General features: G+C 36.0%; 1 protein-coding gene across 3 annotated transcripts in view; it reads right to left on the bottom strand.

Annotated features, from left to right (window-relative positions):
- EIF4E3 (eukaryotic translation initiation factor 4E family member 3) overlaps window positions 1–18,255 on the bottom strand; it is a 192,704-nt gene that overhangs the window by 142,326 nt on the left and 32,123 nt on the right. For 2 of the 3 annotated variants that reach the window (XM_016141495.2, XM_036219380.1), the window contains exons 5-7: window positions 17,409–17,475; window positions 13,836–13,991; window positions 7,610–9,587 (exon numbers count right to left, since the gene is read on the bottom strand). In XM_016141495.2, coding sequence (XP_015996981.1) covers window positions 9,541–9,587; window positions 13,836–13,991; window positions 17,409–17,475 — 270 coding nt within the window. In that variant the 3' untranslated portion in view covers window positions 7,610–9,540. Of the gene's footprint in view, window positions 1–7,609; window positions 9,588–13,835; window positions 13,992–17,408; window positions 17,476–18,255 lie in introns of those variants that run through there. The other variant, XM_036219381.1, reaches the window with a different exon arrangement.

The raw sequence follows: 18,255 nt of genomic DNA, 5'->3' as shown, positions 1-18,255 counted from the left end.
TCTCCTACCAAAACCTCCAAACCTTTTACCAGGACGTGTAACACTCTGCTCAAGAAATCAAATTCCATCTTCTCTGTTCTTCTCCCTTCCAATCCCTGGTAGAAGCATTTGCAAACACAAATAAAGGTCACCAGTAAGAAGTGGAAGAAGGATTTTGCACAATCCATCTGTGCTGGGATAATCCAAAATTTGGCCGTGAATATGATGAAGGGCCTACACTACACCAGTCATTCTTTTTCACCTGCTATCCACACCAGTCAAATGTGTTATTCTCGTACATTCTTTGGAGAAGAGTGTTAGGCATGTGCATAAAGCAAACTTCAAGTAAAAAATTTTTAATTCCCAGTTAAAACCTTGAGAAAGTAAGTAAGTCGGTAGTGTGTCCTAGTTATCAACTGATTTCAAGTCAAATATGCTTTTGTGGAACTGATACAAAGAAGCAGATTAGAAAATGTGTAATTTTTTTTCCATATAAGGTATGAAATGAAGGAAAGATCATTGATTTTAGCAACCAGCGATTTGGGGATCTGGCTGCAACTTTGCCACCAACTGCTTAAACAAATTCTTTATACTTTCTGGGTCATTTCTACATTTGTAAAAAGTTCAAACTAGACCAGCAATTCTGCAGTACCTTTCTTAAAGCCATAGATCCTTTCCTTTAGAAACAAGCTCTTATAAAAAATGTCAAAATTCTGGTACATCGGAATCTTAAACTTCCATCATGGTGGCCTAGCATTGGGAGAACAGGCTGGACCTACACTACCTTATATATATCTTGGCTCTGTGACAGACTGTGTGACCTTGGGCAAATTATTTCTCTCTGAACCTTGGTTTCTGCACACAGAAAATGGGGACAACAATAGTATCTACCTAAGAGGGTTTTGGGGAGAAGCAAACTAATTAATCGGTGTGCTTAAATGGCATGAAACTGCATACAGAGTAGCTATTATTATTGATACGACAGCTATGAACAGAGCCATACACTACAGCAGAAGCATGTCAAACTCTGCTGCGTCACTGATATACGGGGGTAGCAATCATTACAGAGTGTTATTCTGCACTTTTCTTTCAAAGGGCTTATGTATAGCTTTTGTGAACCAACTTTCTTTAGTAGAGGAGCTTCTATATAAAAATATGAAAGTGCGGATGTTTATCACTTGAGTGATAAAACCAGAAAGAAATGCAAAAAAGTGCTTACTGAAAATCAGGGTAATGATTATTTTAGTGGGGAAGGCAGGGGCTATGCTTGGAAGGGGACTCCTGGGTGGCTGGCAAAGTTCTGTTTCTTCATCTGGGTGCTGTTATGAGAGTATTCTCCTTGTAACAATTTACTAAGTTAAACATTTGTTTTGGGTGGGTTTTCTGTACCTTTGTTTTATTTTACAATAAGACGGTTTTAAAAAGTGATATTTCATAAAACAAAATCAATGAGTACATAAGTTATGCTTACTGGCTTCCAAAATGTTAACATTTTGCCACACAATGTGCGTCAGTATGAATATGTTGTTGTTTTACTACACTTTAAAAATATATATTTTACAATAGAGCTTTGTTTGTAGTATCTAAAAGTATTTATGTAGAATTAACCACCTGGGGAACACTCTTTGAAAGCCAAAAGACTTCTGTTAAAATTTTATTTATGATTCTGTGATTTTTTTAAAAAGATACATTCTGAAAATCAAAGTCTTGTCCTTCATAACTTGCTCTCTTCATGAAGTATCAATATTTTTGCCTAAAAAAGGGAACATTGCTTTATTGTTTAACTTTCATTTCCATCATTCTCCAGTTAAGAGTGAGTGACAAAACCCAAAACTTTCCTAAGACCTGAAACCTTCCTCTATGTCTTTCTTTGCTTTTTAGAATTCTATATGTGTGAAAACAAATGATTTAAGTTTCCCCGAGTGAAAGAGGAAATTGGAGACTAAGAGCTTGTCCAAATTTTTGAGGCTGGGAGGAGCACACACATTTAGCTCTGCCATCTGTACAAATGGTACCAGAGTTCAACATGCTTATGATTAGAAGGGCTTATGATTTATGTTTGCTAGTTAAATATGCTTATGATTTAAACTTATTTTCTCTGGCAAGAAATAAGCTAGTCAGCACCATAGCCTAGCCAGATGATGGGAAGTAGATACATACTTCAATGATATATAATTTTAACTTGCTGAACCTTGTAAATGCTACTGTTTTCTTTTCTTCATATAACAAAAGACCTATCTTCCTGTAGTAGTTCACAGATTTTTTTTTTTTTAATTCATTAGTGAAAGCAGTTAAAAGTTCTTTAACAGCAGTTACAACACTAAAAGAATCACTGGATTTGGCCTCTAAAAAAACCGCATCTTAGGTGGAAAGGCAGAGTCTATGCTTAAAAAGCAACCAGTAACACATTCCAAACAGCGCACTGATAACCACCAGATGATGAAGCACACACAGAATACATGGCGGCAGTAATTAGACTCAAATATAAAGAGATGCTAGGGAATCTTAGAGTTCAGGGTTGTGTCCTGCCCCACAAATGTTTCATTAAATACACTGTGTTAAAATGAATAGGGCTTCACATACATAATCTTGAATTGCTTGCTTCTACAGTGATAGATAGAAAAGTCTACAGATGTATGGGAGAAATAGGAGTTTGCTGGTATTTTTTTTCTTTAAAGGGACATATTAGACAGCCAGAAAGAAAGAGTAAATTCACTTTACTTGGCTAAATGGGGACAATTGAATCTTACAGGCAAACTGGAGGACAAAAGAGAAACAAGAGTAACTGACTTATTCCAAAATGAAACCATTCTTAGTAAAGGGTAAAGAAAAAGAACAAAAATAAGTGAAATGTGTTTTCTAAGAGACCGAGATGAGCCTGATCACCAAATATGTTCAATAGGGGAGAATAAGAAATAGAAGTCACTGCTTCCTGTCGGAATACCACAGACACTGCTGTGCTAGGAGCTTCACGCACATTAGAGCAGTGGGACAGAAAGTTTCAATATGTGCTGGAATAAACAGGGTTATGACAATTACCACACATATACTTGGAACTTAATTAAGATGAGGCAATGTGGTTAATAAAAGTGCATGAAAATTTAAACCCGAGGGAAGAGAATAACATTTCTATTCGCTAGAACCCAATTTCAGAGTGAGGCAGCAATGGATTGGAAAAGATCTCAGCATAAAGTTCTACAAACTAGTGAACAGTTAAACAAACCCTACAAAACTTGGAAAAGGAATGAGCACAAATTCATAGCAATATATCCCAAATTGTAAAACTGCAACTAGAACTTTTGCATGAAAAGTCTATACATTTGCACGTAATGCATAAATCACTATATTTTCAAGTAAGAAAAACACAGTCCAGTCTTACCTTATTGCTGCAAAAGGCTGAAATAAAAATTACTGACTTATAGAAGCAACTTTCACATGTATCTGAACATCAAACACAACACACAATATAAAATCAAAAATAACTAGAACAGAAAAGTTTTCAGTGTGACCTTAAAAATCCTGAGCAAATCACTGGATGAAGCCAGATCAAAGGAAGGGCATTACACCAGCTTGGAGCCATATGTGAAAAGGCCCCAATAGCACAGGGCACAGATGGTATACAATTGGGGGGGGGGGTGCACAAGCAGATCCAAAACATAAGGCAAATAAACCTGCTTCAACTTACACAGGTAAGACAGTTAGAAAAAATGAAGAATTTTGAATGCAACTGGTAAGATTCGAAATTTGGGACAAATGGTGCTAGGTGTCCCAAACTAAAGTGTGCTCACTACTGTAATAATTTAAGTGAAACTAAAATCTCAGTGAGGATACATGCAAAGGGGTGGTAACTTGTTATTAAGCAATTACTGAGAAGACAGTTAAAACATTTTTAAAAGCCATACAGTAGTTGCAAGCTATATTACTTGATTAAAGTCTGAGAAATTTGGAGGGAACTGAATGTAGGCTTACCAAATTAATAGCTCTATTTAAAAAACAGAAACCCTGTAAGTTTAATAAAATACTCGAAGTCTCTTAAGATTTCCATTCATCAAATAATGTGAAATGTGAAAATTAAAATTTTCTTCTTCTTATACCTTCACTGCTTCCTCATATGTAAAAAGATGAGAGGTACCATTAATTTTCTATAGAAAACTCAGAAACACATTTACTTGATGCTCATTTATACAATGCAAAGTTGCCAGTTTAATAATCCCCAAATAAATATTTGTTCCAAAATAAAAGTTTAAGAAAAATTCTGACTTGAACATCAGAAGGTGAAATTTTCATAAAGAAATTTTGCATTTCATTAAATGAGTTGATAACTTTTCAGACAGCAACCCAAACAGAAAAATTTAACACAGACTCCTTCAACCTCATCATTTCTGAAGGACACGAGAGCATAGAATATCCAAAAGGCTATTTTTATTGGATATTCTAATAAGGTACATTTGACACACACATATACAATGGGACCCTAACTTTTAGTAGCAACAATGGACAACAACAAAAAAATGTTGACTTCACAATGACTTTTGCTTATCATTCGGGTAGTTTAGGGAGTGCTTACTTGATTTTTTGACACTTGCATGTGTTAAAGAATCCCTCCAGTTTAGTAATAGCTTTGCTAAGCTACGTCGAGAAGTGACAATTAATTTTAGTGGAAATTCATTCCCAGGCTACTTTGATAGTCATTTGAACAGTTCTGCGTTATTTTACATGCAACTTTATAGCTCTATAATGTTCATTTAATCTTGTTCAATGATGCTGAACCCCAGATGCCATATTATAGAAAAGTAGTTACTGCACATATGGTGTAACTACTTTTTCTGAACATTAATTCCTTTTCTCTTAACAGACTGAAATGGTATTTAGAAAAGAGAAAAGCCACCACTCTGTATTAAAGGTTTTATATCATGGACTTGCAGAGATGGGCTACCTGTTATGCTGTGATCCTAGCCATAAAGTTCTTATTTTTGAGTATCATCTTCTCAAGTCTTAGTAATAATGGCTTTCTCCATCCTTCTTAAGGTTGTTTGTATTAAACATTCTAAATAGAGTCACCTGAAAGAGCTAGGGGCAGGGAGGCTTTCCTCACTTGTCCTATATGAGGGTTGAATGTAATCAGGGGTTCGCAAACTAAGGTCTGAGGACCATCCACATTAGAGTCACTGGGGAGCTTGCTAAAAAGGTATATCCAGACCTCCCAGGCATACGGAATCAGAGTCTATATGGTTGGAGCTGAGAAAACTGCATATTCAGTAAGCACCCAGTGATTCTTCTGCATGCTAAAGGGTGAGAAGCAATGGTAGATGATCTCAAAGGTCCCTTCCACTCTAAAATTCTAGGAGTCTGTGAGTTTTCCTTTTAAAATGGTGTTGTGTTAGCAAGATGAAAGTATCTACAACACAAGATGATGACTTTTAGCCTGCATGAGTTAACCTAAATAAGAAGTGTTCTAAGATTTTCATGCATATGTAAAAACAATAAAAAAATAAAAGCAACAGTATAGTCAGATGTGTAAGAAATCTCTTTGGGCTTTTTTTCCTCACGGGAGAAGGAAGAACCCACTCTAATTATTGCACGGGCACATAGGTTAAAGGGCTTTTAACTGCAAGTTCACTCCTATCTTTTTCTTCTTCATCTTCTGAACTCTCAGCTGTTGAGAAATTATATAGGCTTTTTACATTCCTGAGTCACCAAATTCTTAAGTAAGTTTTAACTGATCTGACTGAATATATTCTTTTGAGAAATAAACTACTACAGGCAGTCCTCTACTTATTCATTTTGTAGTAAGTAAAATCTAATAGAAACATAACTATAGGAAAGATGAACAGTAGACTTATATTTTTAAAATGAGGAGTTCCATATTCAGAAAGTTAAAAATAAAAATAAAAATAAAAATGTGAGTTAAATTCTCCCTTTGGGCACAATACTTGAAGAAACATTTCCTTATGTTACTTCATTCTTTCTTTTAATAACAATGAGAGCCTAAGATTTCAGATAATTTTTAAATCACATCTAGAAAGTTCTAGCTTTGACACATTTTTATTGGGTGTAAAAGAGCTACGTTTCTACTGGTAGTATCTAATTTTTATAAAATCATAAGAACAAAATGCAGTCGATTCAAAATTATTACAAACATAGCTGAATGAATTATGCTAAGCCCAAACTGTTGGCTGGAAGGCAGCGCCACCATGTGATCGCTCCAAGTGTCGTCAGTTTTGTGTAAGTACAAAAGTAGGGATGCTCTACAAGGTGAGCATCTCACGGCAAAGGCCTACCTCCTGTCATATTATTTTTAAACACCAAACTGTAACACTGCTGCAGTCACTGAGAGAGGGAGAAATGACGACTTCTTATAATGAGGATGTCTGATTATATATATAGTCTTATCAGGGGCCAGACTGGATCTGATATTTTGTGCTTGATCAGGATGACTTGTTTGGGGTTAGGTTGCCCAGCTTTGAGTGTTCTTGGTTAAAGGAAGCCTGGACTGCGAAGCAGCCTGTGGATTTCAATACCCAGCTCTGTCACTTTTTAGCCTCATGTTCTTTAACAAAAGACAAATTTGGTGAAGGCTCTTGTGGTAGACATACACTGTGTCTAGTGGACCCAATTTTATTCAAAGTTTCTTTCAGCTATAAAGTCTTGTGACTTTATAAAGTCTTGTGTACATGATATGGACGTGAGCTAAATTCAAGAAGAAAGTTGAGAAGGTTAGAGTCAGGTTAAACTCATTTAAAGTTTATTAGAGTTGTTTTTCCTTTTGTGTTTTTTTCCCCCTTTGTCAATTGTACCATGGATTTAAAAGCCGGATGATACACACATTTGCTGTAAACTATACCTTCATTTCAGAAATGCAAAAAAGTGGCAGGGGTGTAGGGAAATGCAACCTTAAAACTGAGAAAGTCAGCACTTTAGGAAGTGCTTACAAAAGAAAACTGAAATACAGATGAGTTACTTTAAATGAATATTATCTGTCCTTATTAAACAGGTATACTTTCTTGGTGTAAGCAAGCAACTTGAGTTCTGACAACCTAGGGGATAATGGGAGAAGAAAAAGCATATTGGTTTTAGAACCCCTGCCTTTGCATCACAGGCCCTGAGGAATTACAAAGACAAGAAAATGAGCTCTTTGGTTTCTGTGTGTCTCTACGTATAGAGTATAGGCTGCACCTGCAAGGACTTTGGCTGAAAACAAAATAAAACAAAACAGCATTCTATTGAAAGGTCTCACTTTCCTCAGCATTGGTAGAGATGGGTATACTGCCCTAACATAAAAGTCACATGCCCCACAACATACTTCCTTGTATCTGAGAAGAGTATTGGCTTCTTTAATCCAAGTGGGTAATGAGAGGTTTTTAAACTGATTAAATCAGCTTAGTTCATACAATGTCTCCTATGAACTAAATATTCAATTAAAACAATTTTCAAAGCAAAATTTGACAAAATCCTCTCTTAAAGTAATTTAGATGATAGGTTCTTAACTTAGGCAAATTAAATCCTTCTCACAGTTGGTATTTTCTACAGGGTCAAAAACAGTTGCACAAGTTCTCTGCAACAAATACCTACTTTGTGTGTTAAGCCATGTTTCACGATCATAAACAACAGAAACCGGAAAACACCCACGTGAGCCTAACATTCCTGTTTATTTTATTTTACTTTCACTTCAAAGGCTACATACATGCAAAAGTTGAACATGTCATTACAATGCTTTTAAATAAAGTTCAAAAATAAAAATACTTCAAAGTCCATTTAGTTATGGAAATATATTTGACAATTATAATGAAGTTAATTATATCCTTTTTCTAATAGATCAGAAAAATACTTATACTATAAAAAGGAATTTTAATTCATGTGCAGAATACCTTTTTTAAATCATTGATGAATAATTTGAAAACAAGTTGGATGTTAGTACAATATTTAAAGAAATAAGTTCCAGGCTTTTGAAAAATATGTCTGGATATCCTTATAACTCATTTTGAAATCACTGAAAAGCTCAAGTTTAGAAACAAAGCATTTAAAAAAAAAACTATGATCATTGTTATTATGGTTGATGTGGTTAGTAATGAGTGAAGGGCACAGGTTTTATAAATAGATATTGTTGAAACTCCTTTAAAATGTTTAAAGAATTTTATTTACAAACACAAGTTGGAAGTTTGAAATATCTCCACCTGTCTCTGCTGGTCAACACTGCAAGAGGAATTAAAATCCAGGGCACAATGAAACTCTGAGAGCTAGGCCCTTTTGTAAAATGTACGAGGATGCACTAGCTCCCCGGCTCTGAAAAAAATTGCCAGCAGGAGGAAGCATCTTCAAATAACTCTGCCCTTTTCACGCAGAGCAAGAGGGGACTTTGCAGAATCGAGAAATGAATTTGGCACGTTTTGAGCAAGTCTGCGTTTCAGAGGGTGGCTATTTCCTTCTACTAAAAACAGTATTTCTTTGGTAACATAATATATTAATTATATGTTAACAATCTCAATAACTAATATGAACAGAATGCACTCAAAATTTCACTTTGTGAATGTTCACCTTCATCCTGGAAATAAGATTTAACTTCTTGTTCCTCAATGAAAAAGGAAGGCAAAATCTGCCCCACTTGGAGGACTATGGATTATTAGAAATGACATACAATATAAGCAGGAAAAAGGGGATGATTTAACAAAATGTGTTCAAATTAATGTGGGAAGTCTTAAGGGTGTGTGCATACCCAAAATTCAGAAAAATCTAAATTCAAACAATTAAAATATTACCTCCTCTTTCAATCAGAAATGTAATGTTTCCTATTTGGAGAAATCCCTTGATACCACTCTAAAGCTTTCTTTGAAAAGGCCAAATTGAAATTCTGGTTAGAAGCATGTTGATAGAATCCAAAACCTAGAGTTTCATTTATATCCTGATCCTCAACTATGATTATAGTTTTTATGTTAGGCAACCCAACTATTATTTTCCTTTTATAGATAAAAAAAATAATAAGTTTTAAAAAGGAAAAATAAAAGATGTGTGAGCTGTCAGTGCAAAGTCTGATTAAGTATGGTTTTTCTTTTCCCTGGGGCAGAAAAAACAATGCCCAGTGCATAGTATGTAGGAATGTGTCACAACAAATAATCAAGACAGGTTTCACCAGCTAGTATTCCTCCGAGTACAGTGTGGATTTTCAAAAGCAGCATTGTCACAATTATGCAATTCTCATTAACTAGGTACAGCAGAGCTACTTAAAGGAAAACCGATTTCTCGTGCCTCAATGAAAGGGGAGTGTAGAAAACCATAATTAGATGGAATAAGAAATTTAAAAGGGGAAAAAAACTAGAGTAAAAAGGACAGAAAATTTAGAAAGAAAAAAAAAAAGCGCAAGTAATGTGACGGTAGAAACCCATACAATCTCCCCCCCGACCCCACCTGCCACTTTGAATCCTAATTGCCCAGTCTGCAAGGACAGAAACCCACTCTAAATTGACCAGCATCGGACTTCGGCAAGTCTTCTCTTCACTCTCCCTCCTGTTAAGACCGTTTCCAAAACCAATCAGCAAAGGACAAAGAATTCTTTACAGAGTGCAATTAGTGTTTTCCACGTCCACCTTCAAAAGCATGATGCTCTTCATGGGCTAAAGGACAGAAAAAAACAAAAAAGAAAAAAAGGAAAGAAAACTTTAAGCAAAGGATGGGGCAACCCTTCTCTAAGGCATCTCATTCAGTTTCCCCAAATGTTGGCAAGAACTCAAATACCTTTTTGTGCCAGTAACTGTTAGCTAAGGCGTGCATTTCCTGAGAAACGTAATAATGAAAATTAAAACAAGGAATAAACAAGCAATGGGCATGCTGCCTGTTTCTTCTTGCTGTGCCGGAGAGGATGAGTAATCCAACAAGCCAGGCTCAGAGCAAAAACTCCTGGGGAAAATGCACCCCACAGAACGCATGGGTGGGGAGAGGCCTCATGTTACCCAAGACAGGGTCATTCACAAGCCTATCTTAAAAAAGAATATAGAACAAAAATAAAACAAAACAAAGAACAGCACAAGGGCAGGAACAATTATATTATGCCTCCCCACCTTTGATGCTCTCTCATAAAGTTGATGGGTCTTTTATTTTTCCCAATGATGTTCCCTACCCCTACCTCCCCCCATCTCTATTGTTTGGCTTGCAAAATTACTGATTATAATTAAAAACTCCAGAATAAAAATTATCAGAAATATTTTTCAGACTTTAAATTTTAAAAAGTGGAAGTGGGAAATGAGAGACCTACAAAATACATAACCTTTCCTCCAAGGCAAATGGGCAAGACTGGAAATCTGCTTTCTGTACCTGGTTAACGATCATCATGAAGCAAGGGCATGTTCTCATCCCTCAAGGGGAAAAGTTTCATAAAACCAAGGGCGACTTAGGATCCCCCATGCTTTGTTTGTCCCTCCACCCCCACCCAACCGGCAGTGAAGATGTCCTAGGAAGATCCACGTGGGCTGACCCATTTCACCTCTTAAGCACCTTCCAATTCTCTGGTTTTAATACAGACTATGTTCTTCAGATTAGTGTGGGGTGTTAGGTGGGGAATGAGACCTTTGGATCATCCTGGATGTTCACCCCCGCCTGCTCTTCACTTGGATAAAATATTCGAAGAAGCACACCTATAGCTCCAATGGTTACGTCTGGTTGGCCAAACTCCTAAGGGTGGCCTGTAATCCAAATTGACTTAATTGAACATTTCTCACAAGCAGAACTTTACAAATATTTCACTTTGTATGTTTTCTTTTCTTTTTAGGAAAGATTTTCATGGCAGACACCAAAGAAAATATGGTCTGCTCTGGAATAAAATATGCATTGCTGCTGGGTCAAGTGGGGGAGCCGCGACCTCATGGTGATGCTGGGCTCCAAATTACTAAATCAAAAGACATGGACTATTCAAAGATTTTTATTACTTCTAAGCATGAAGGACACTGTGAGACAGTCATAGCTGAGACACTGAAATGCTGCAAATGGATGGGTCATGGAGATAGAGAATTCAGGACTGGGAGAGTCCTGAGGAGCAGAGGAAGCCCTGTCTGCCTCAGGTTAGCCTTGGCAGAAAGGGATAACAGAAATGCTTAAATCCAGGACTCAGCAAATTCTTTCTGGAAAGAGGCATAGGACAAATATTTTAGGCTTTGCGGGCCATAGGGTCTCTGTGCCAATTATTAACTCTGCTACTGTAACATGAGGCAGCCATAGGCAATGTGAACACAAATGGGCACTGCTAGGTGCCAGTATACTTTATATACATATAGACACTGAGATTTGAATTGCATATAATTTTCATGTGTTGTAGTTCCTTTTTTGATTTTTTCCAATCCTTGAAAAATGTGAAAACCATTCTTAGCTGCACTCCATACAAAAGCAGGTGGACAGGGGGAAGATTTGACTTGAGGTTTTTAGTTTGCCAACCTCTGTTCTAAACAGTTCTCACATCAAGAAAGACATCTGTCATTCAGCTACTCTGAATAACTAAACAGAATTTAAGGGGTGGGGTCTCTGTACATTAGGACTTTCTTAGTCAAATAACCACTCTTTATCCCAATCTCATATAACTTATCAACAGCCCAATCCTCATCCACCCTGCTGAAAGCCTAACAGAATATACCAGGGTTCTTTCTACATGGAAAATTTGCCACGTTACCTTGGCTCCTGTAACTTGTGAATACTTATACCAGGATCCTATTAACAAGACAGAGTAAAAGCATGGAGTTGGCCATTTCTGACTTAGCTCACCCTACAACTGTTCCTCATCATGCTGTGAATAAGATTTCTGCCCAAACCTCAGTTTTCCATATCAACTCTGCAGCATGTGGTATATAATCCTACTGAGTAAAGGACTGCCTGCTTCATATAAAATAAAGAGAATTGCTTCCTATTTTTCCAATTCAAATTTTTATTTGAATAATCTTTGTTTTTAAATCTGAATATATACCATTAAAATATGGATTTCTACTGAGACTATAGCCAGTTTTGCATTACCCACAAACATCACGATGGCATCTATATTTAAGGGTATCTATTCAGCTTGATTCAACTGGCCAAGCTGCAAGTTTCCCCCTTTGTTTGCCTCCCCTCACGAAATTACAACAGCTAAGCAGGGAATCATTCTTGCTTAGTCTTAAGTGATAAATGCCACTGCCCTAAAAACCAGCCTAACCACCTTGTGGCATAATTATCTAATGAAACACTCATATCATGTTGAACCTGCTGCTACCCAACACGTTACCTGAAAAATTAATCACATGATTTTGAAGTAGAAGGGACCTTGGAGATCATGTAAGACCATCCTCCTTGCTATTTAGAAAGTAAAGGGATGAGAAGTTGTGACTTGCTCAAGTTCACACTGTTGAAAAATCTAGAGTATGTGACTTAATAATTCTAAATGGTTTTTCTCTTCTTCCAAATCAAATGTGGAGCTGGTTCAAAGGTGGGAAAGAATGTTTTAGCCTCATTCATAAATGGCAATGAAACACACTTCCTTCCAGAGAATGTCTGCTGCAGTTGGGCTTATGGAGTAAAAAAAAAAAAGAAAAGATCCTCAGTGAACTTCCAATTAAGATTTGAGTTGAAACTACAATTAATGTTCCCTAAGGAATAAAAATTGTATCTAGAAATGTGCAATTTCCACACTGCACAGCCAACAAGTGACTTCTGCAGTGCCACCTTTCTGTCTCCTTTATCTAAACTTTCATTTACAGTTCAGAAGCTAAGCACCTCCTGAATATCTGTAGCACCTGATTGGTCTCACTGCTTAAAATCTAAAACTCCTTGGCCTATGACTGCGTGATTTCTTGGAAGGAGGACTTAGTTTTAATATCCTCCATCATACTAAGACGATCATAAAACAAAATGTAATTTTTTTCTCTTTTTCGGCAAGGGGTTGAGAAAAGTCAAACAATATATGAAGTGTATTTCAGCAATTCTAAGTGCTCCCCTACTCCCCACCCCACATTTGAAAAACCCTGGAATCAATAATGTGTCATAGTTTAATTGGGAGCCTTTTATTTTTCTTTCTTTGTAATACTGAAATGATATTTATCATCAAGGGCATCTTAGATTCGATGAAATACAGTAGTTGAAAAAAACTGGTTTATTGACTCTTGGAACAGTTTGAAAAATAGGAAATCTAACATACATGTGTTGGGCTGTCAATCTTTTACTCTAATTCATTGTTGAAAGTGTAACCTGAAGTTTGATCCACCAAACATTGGTGTAATAGCACTAAGCTGTTTTCATTATGACAAAAATGACTTTTTCAAAAGAGCACACAAAAGCAATGAACATGAATCATGATGGAAACAATGGGTTCACACACCTATTCATACTGTTAACATTTCAACAGTACGCGTGAATTCTCTTTCAGTTCTGTGTCACAGTCATCCATAATGAGGAAGTATTAGCATTTCAGTAGGACATTCAATCATCCCTGTGCTCAGAACTAGTTCCTTCACAAATACAGATGTTATACATTATAAATTCCTCTTTATGAAGGGATGATTGAACATCTACCTGCCAGCTCATACAATAACATTTTTGTTATTGTTGCTTCAAATAGAAGGTAATTTTTTTCTGAGAATAACAAATTTAAGATCGAGTTTAACTCTTTGAAATAATAAATACAATATGCATCTCCTTTTCTGATCCATGCATTTAAGTGACAATTAAATCTTATTTTAATTTCTGAAACTAAACTTTTTTTAAAAACACTTAAATGTATTTTATTGAAATATTTCCTGTATTATAGAATTTCAAGTGACTCTGTCTTCATCTCATTTGCATTATAGTTCCTATTTTTTAAAGTATAAAAGAATTATCTAGTAAGTAATAAGTGGAAATGAAGCACTTACGTTTATAAAATACCGCTTTAAAAGATATGTGAGGCAGAAGTTCATAGATCTTTTCTAAAACGGTTGCTTCGCCCACTAAAGAGGCATTTACATTCCAAACTTGGACTACGTCTTCCCGATCCCGAACGCTGACACTAACTCCTATTACTTCGTCATCTAAGGGGAAAGCAAGGAAAAAGAAATGAGTGATAATTTCAAGTCTGCCCATGTTGTTTTTTAAGTGCTTATCATTTTACCTGTAAGTTATAACTAAGATGATAAAAAGAAGGTAGCACAAGAGAACCCATAATAAATACTTGTTTCTAAGGAGAATTGTTGGACAAAAAGCAAGTTATTGGGCAAAAGCTGTAGCAATCACATCACATTTAACCAGGGACTGAAGAGATAAACAAAGTGTTCCAGCCAAACAAATTTTCCAGATAAGTAATTTACCCTTTTTAACATGTTACCAAAGCTTTTCTTACTGTTTTGATGAGACTTTTTCTAAAACGAGTTGCATAATACTCTGTCCTCTGAAAGCCAAGTGAACTCAAATGAACTTTTCCTTGATGCTTGACTGTCTTTAAGAAGTGCAAGTATTTCTCCTGATTTTCCTGTCAGGCGTTCAGAGATCTTAGGGGTGGTTAGTACTATTTGCCCCAACACTAGCTGGACCTAGTGTTCTGAGTTGCTCTTTCTGCTTTTGGTGGTTTGCATGTCTCCTTTCCTATTAATTCTTCCAGCTTTCTACCGCTTCTCTTTAGCCATCCCCCTTCTGCATTTGAGCTTAAACTGTAGGCTAGAGAATCAATAACCATTTGGTAGCACTGTGCATAAAGTAAGAATAAATATCTTCCGAGTGTGGTTCTGCTATTATAGTACTTAAGTGAATGGAGATTAAAGCATTTATCCACATTAATTAATGTATGTCTTTAGTTTTTACTTTATTTAATTTTTTTAAGATTTGCGGCTGCCTTGTACATATTTGAGAATGACGGCTGAACAAGTAAGGTTTTGTTGTACTGTCGTATGCTCCCTTACAGCGACTTTGTATCCATCAGTTTGCATCAAAATGATTAGAGTAAAAAGACTTTTGACTCCTGGCTTACATGTTTATTACATATTAATACAATAGGGTCAGCTCTTTGCACATGTATATTTAGCATCAATAAGTAAAATGAGAAAGGTGAGGATCAAAATTACGAAATGTTGCTTTAGTCAATATGTTTTGCCTAATTTGCTGTAAATCTGTAAATCTAAATATTTATGTCATCAGTTCTTCCAATTGTTTTCTGGAGGTTAAAACATTCTAGTATTTAGTTACAATTCAAATAAGTACATCCAATTTACTAAAGGAATTCACCTTCAGTAAAATAAGTCCTGCCTGCCTGCCTGCCTTCCCCTTCCTTCCTTCCTTCTTTCCCTTCCCTCCCTTCCTCTCTTCTTTTTTTGCTTTTTAAATGAATTTGATCATGGCTAAATGTGTATGATTTGGTACTAAATTATTCCATTTACATAAATGTTTGAAAGCAGGCAAAATCATCCCTATGGTGTTAGAAGTCGATGGGCGGCCATCTTTGGAGGAGTGGGAGATGAAGAGGGATCTTGGGGGCCAGTAATGTCTTGCTCTTTGATCTGGATTCTAGTTACAGGGATCTGTTTACTTTGTGAATCTTTACCACGGTATACACATTATGGTTTGTGTACTTTTTTGTATATGTGTCACATTAAAAAAAAATACCAAAAAAAGAAAATAAATAGTACCTGATCGTGGCCATCCAATAGGAACTTGGATTATTCCATCAAAAAATTTGTTTTATGTACAGGTTTCTTATTTTTTAATTTACTCCTTCAAAATATACTTGCTAGAGCTCAGTGTTAAGATTTATGTGAACATAAAATCATCAAGTAGAGAGGGAAGCTTTGTAGTTTACCACTTTGAAGAATGGCCATGAAGTCACTATATTTACCTTTTAGGAAAATATCGGTATTCTCCAGTCTTCAGTACTGCCCATTTCTACACTTTTGGTCAGAGGGTGCTATAATTGATGGGTATTAAGTAAGCTGAATTGTCAACATTTCAGTCTGCCTTGGCTTTTGGTAACCAGGCATAGTCTACTAGCATAGCATTTTCAGAAACAGCATGGTAAAAAAGACTGCAACTCTTATGCAAAAGCAGACCCATCAGCAAACATGTAATATTCATAAGGAGACTCAACTAGCAAAACCCTGATTATTTTAGGGCACTGGCAGCATAAGACATTAGAGAGAGGAGGAGCCACTGTTTAAAGATAGAGAAAATGAAGCCCAGAGAGATTAGCTGACTTGCTCAAGTGGCAGAGCCAGGTTAGTGAAAGAGCTAAAAGCTAATAGTTAATGGTGCTCTCATTTCCTAAAGCAGTCACAGAACAACAGGTCTTCTTTACTTAATCTTAGCTATTTATTATTACTTAGAAAATTTTCTCTGTTCTGGAAACAGGAATAACTTCTTTTCCCAGGGATTTCAGTATTTATAATTATACCTAGGACGCATTTTTGGCTGCATATGGTAAAGTTGCTAACCACTCCCTGTTAAGACGGAAAAAAATCTGAACTTTAAAGACCATTTCATCTTAACCTAGGTTTTGTCTTAAGTAATGAAAAAGTGGTGTAAAAAGAAAGCAAAACAAAGGCAGAACTATTGAAACTGCTAATAAGATGAATTGAAACTTGCCATAGCAATGGCTAGGCCTACAGAGGCTCCTAAAGATAGCACTGTCTAAGATAGCTGAGGGCAAATTAGTCAATACAAATTCATTAAAAACAATCTTATCTGAAAGCTGAACAGTAAAAATGTTATTCTAAATGTTACTTCAGAAGCATCCAGAAGGAACTACCCAAGAAAAACAAAACTTTAAACAAGCAATTCAATTCCCCTCTGTGAGTGGTTTCATGATAAAAACAAAGTAAAATAAAAATGTATTCATGGAGGCTCTCAGAAATTCACTCAGTATTTGAAAATGGCCTCCCAAGTAAAGTTCTGGAGATCTTATATTTTAGACTCAATTATGGGGGTCAGGTTATAATGGTGAACTCACCCTGCCTACCTTTTATTGCTCTCTTTGAGCAGGGAACCAAGAGAGGGACAGGAGGAAGGAAAAAGGGATTGAAAGGGACAGAAATAATTGTACCTACCTCACTACAAATTTCACTAGACACCAAAGGTACATTCTCCTTCAAGAAGAATTAGAAAGGAAACCAACCACAAGTTAAGAGCCCAATTGATATTTTCTTTTATTTCTGCCTATTTATTTTGGACGAATGGTCAGAGATACTATTAAGATAAGTGATGAGGGAAAATACATATGCATATACACAGACATATATATACATATATATATATATCATACACATATATAAATATACATGTGTACATACACATAACAGTAAATGCCACAATCACATGAAAAAAAAATCTAAGTAACTTCACAGTTACAAAATAAACAACTTCAAAATATATAAAAAGTCAAAACACACAAAAACAAATTTCTGCAAGTAACAAGCACAAGCCAAGCACACATGAGCAGGGACAACCGGAACTGTGGGCTTCTTTACCTGCAGCGGCACAATCTGTGAACTGTTCCCCGATAGTCGCTAACAACAACTCTTTCCAAACTGTGGACTGGTATGGGAAAAGAATAAAAAACAAAAAACAAAACCAAAAAAAAAAACAAAAACAAAAACAAAAACAACACACATATATATATATTTTAGACAATTATCTCCAGGAGCTAAACAAGTCACATTTTCCGTAACTTCACATACACTTTCCATGCCCATATTTAGAGCCCACAGACATCTCCAAATTACAGGTGCAAACACTCAACAATACCAGCATGTATAGTATTGGTTGACAAATAACTTTACACAGATAAATACAAGTGATCTAAAGTCACAAACTTTGTGTCCAAAGTCACAAAGCTAATCTCTGGCGAAAGCCCTGATGGAGGTCAAAAAATGGGGGAACATACATTCAAATGACCTAACTTTCTGATTTCTTTATCTCTCTGATTCAAAACAGATGCTATTAGTAAAATCTGTCTCTTCAAAATCTCTGTTTCTCTTGCAGTTTATAAGGTACTTCAAAAGTTACACAGCAAAGAGCACTTGAGGAAATTTCTGGTTTATTGAATACTAGAGACTTACAAATTTCTATTCACTTGAGACAAACTATTTATGGTAACTTTATGAGGGTATGTACACATTTGCCCAGAGACTTAGTGCACGGTCTGGTCTACCTCCTACTAGTGAGAAAAAATGGATTCCTTTCTACTCAAGATCTACTAATGCCATCCAACAAACAGCGAGGATCCACTTACAGGTTATTGGAGGCCTAAAAGTTCTCCTAGTTATTCCCCCTTGAACAGTTCTTGGTCCCTTTTATCTTCCTTGCCCTGGTTCA

This window comes from Rousettus aegyptiacus, unplaced genomic scaffold, assembly GCF_014176215.1.
Source record: "Rousettus aegyptiacus isolate mRouAeg1 unplaced genomic scaffold, mRouAeg1.p scaffold_m13_p_4, whole genome shotgun sequence".
Taxonomy (NCBI): domain Eukaryota; kingdom Metazoa; phylum Chordata; class Mammalia; order Chiroptera; family Pteropodidae; genus Rousettus; species Rousettus aegyptiacus.
Note: the sequence above shows the minus strand (reverse complement) of the source record. Positions and strands in the feature narration are given on the sequence as shown.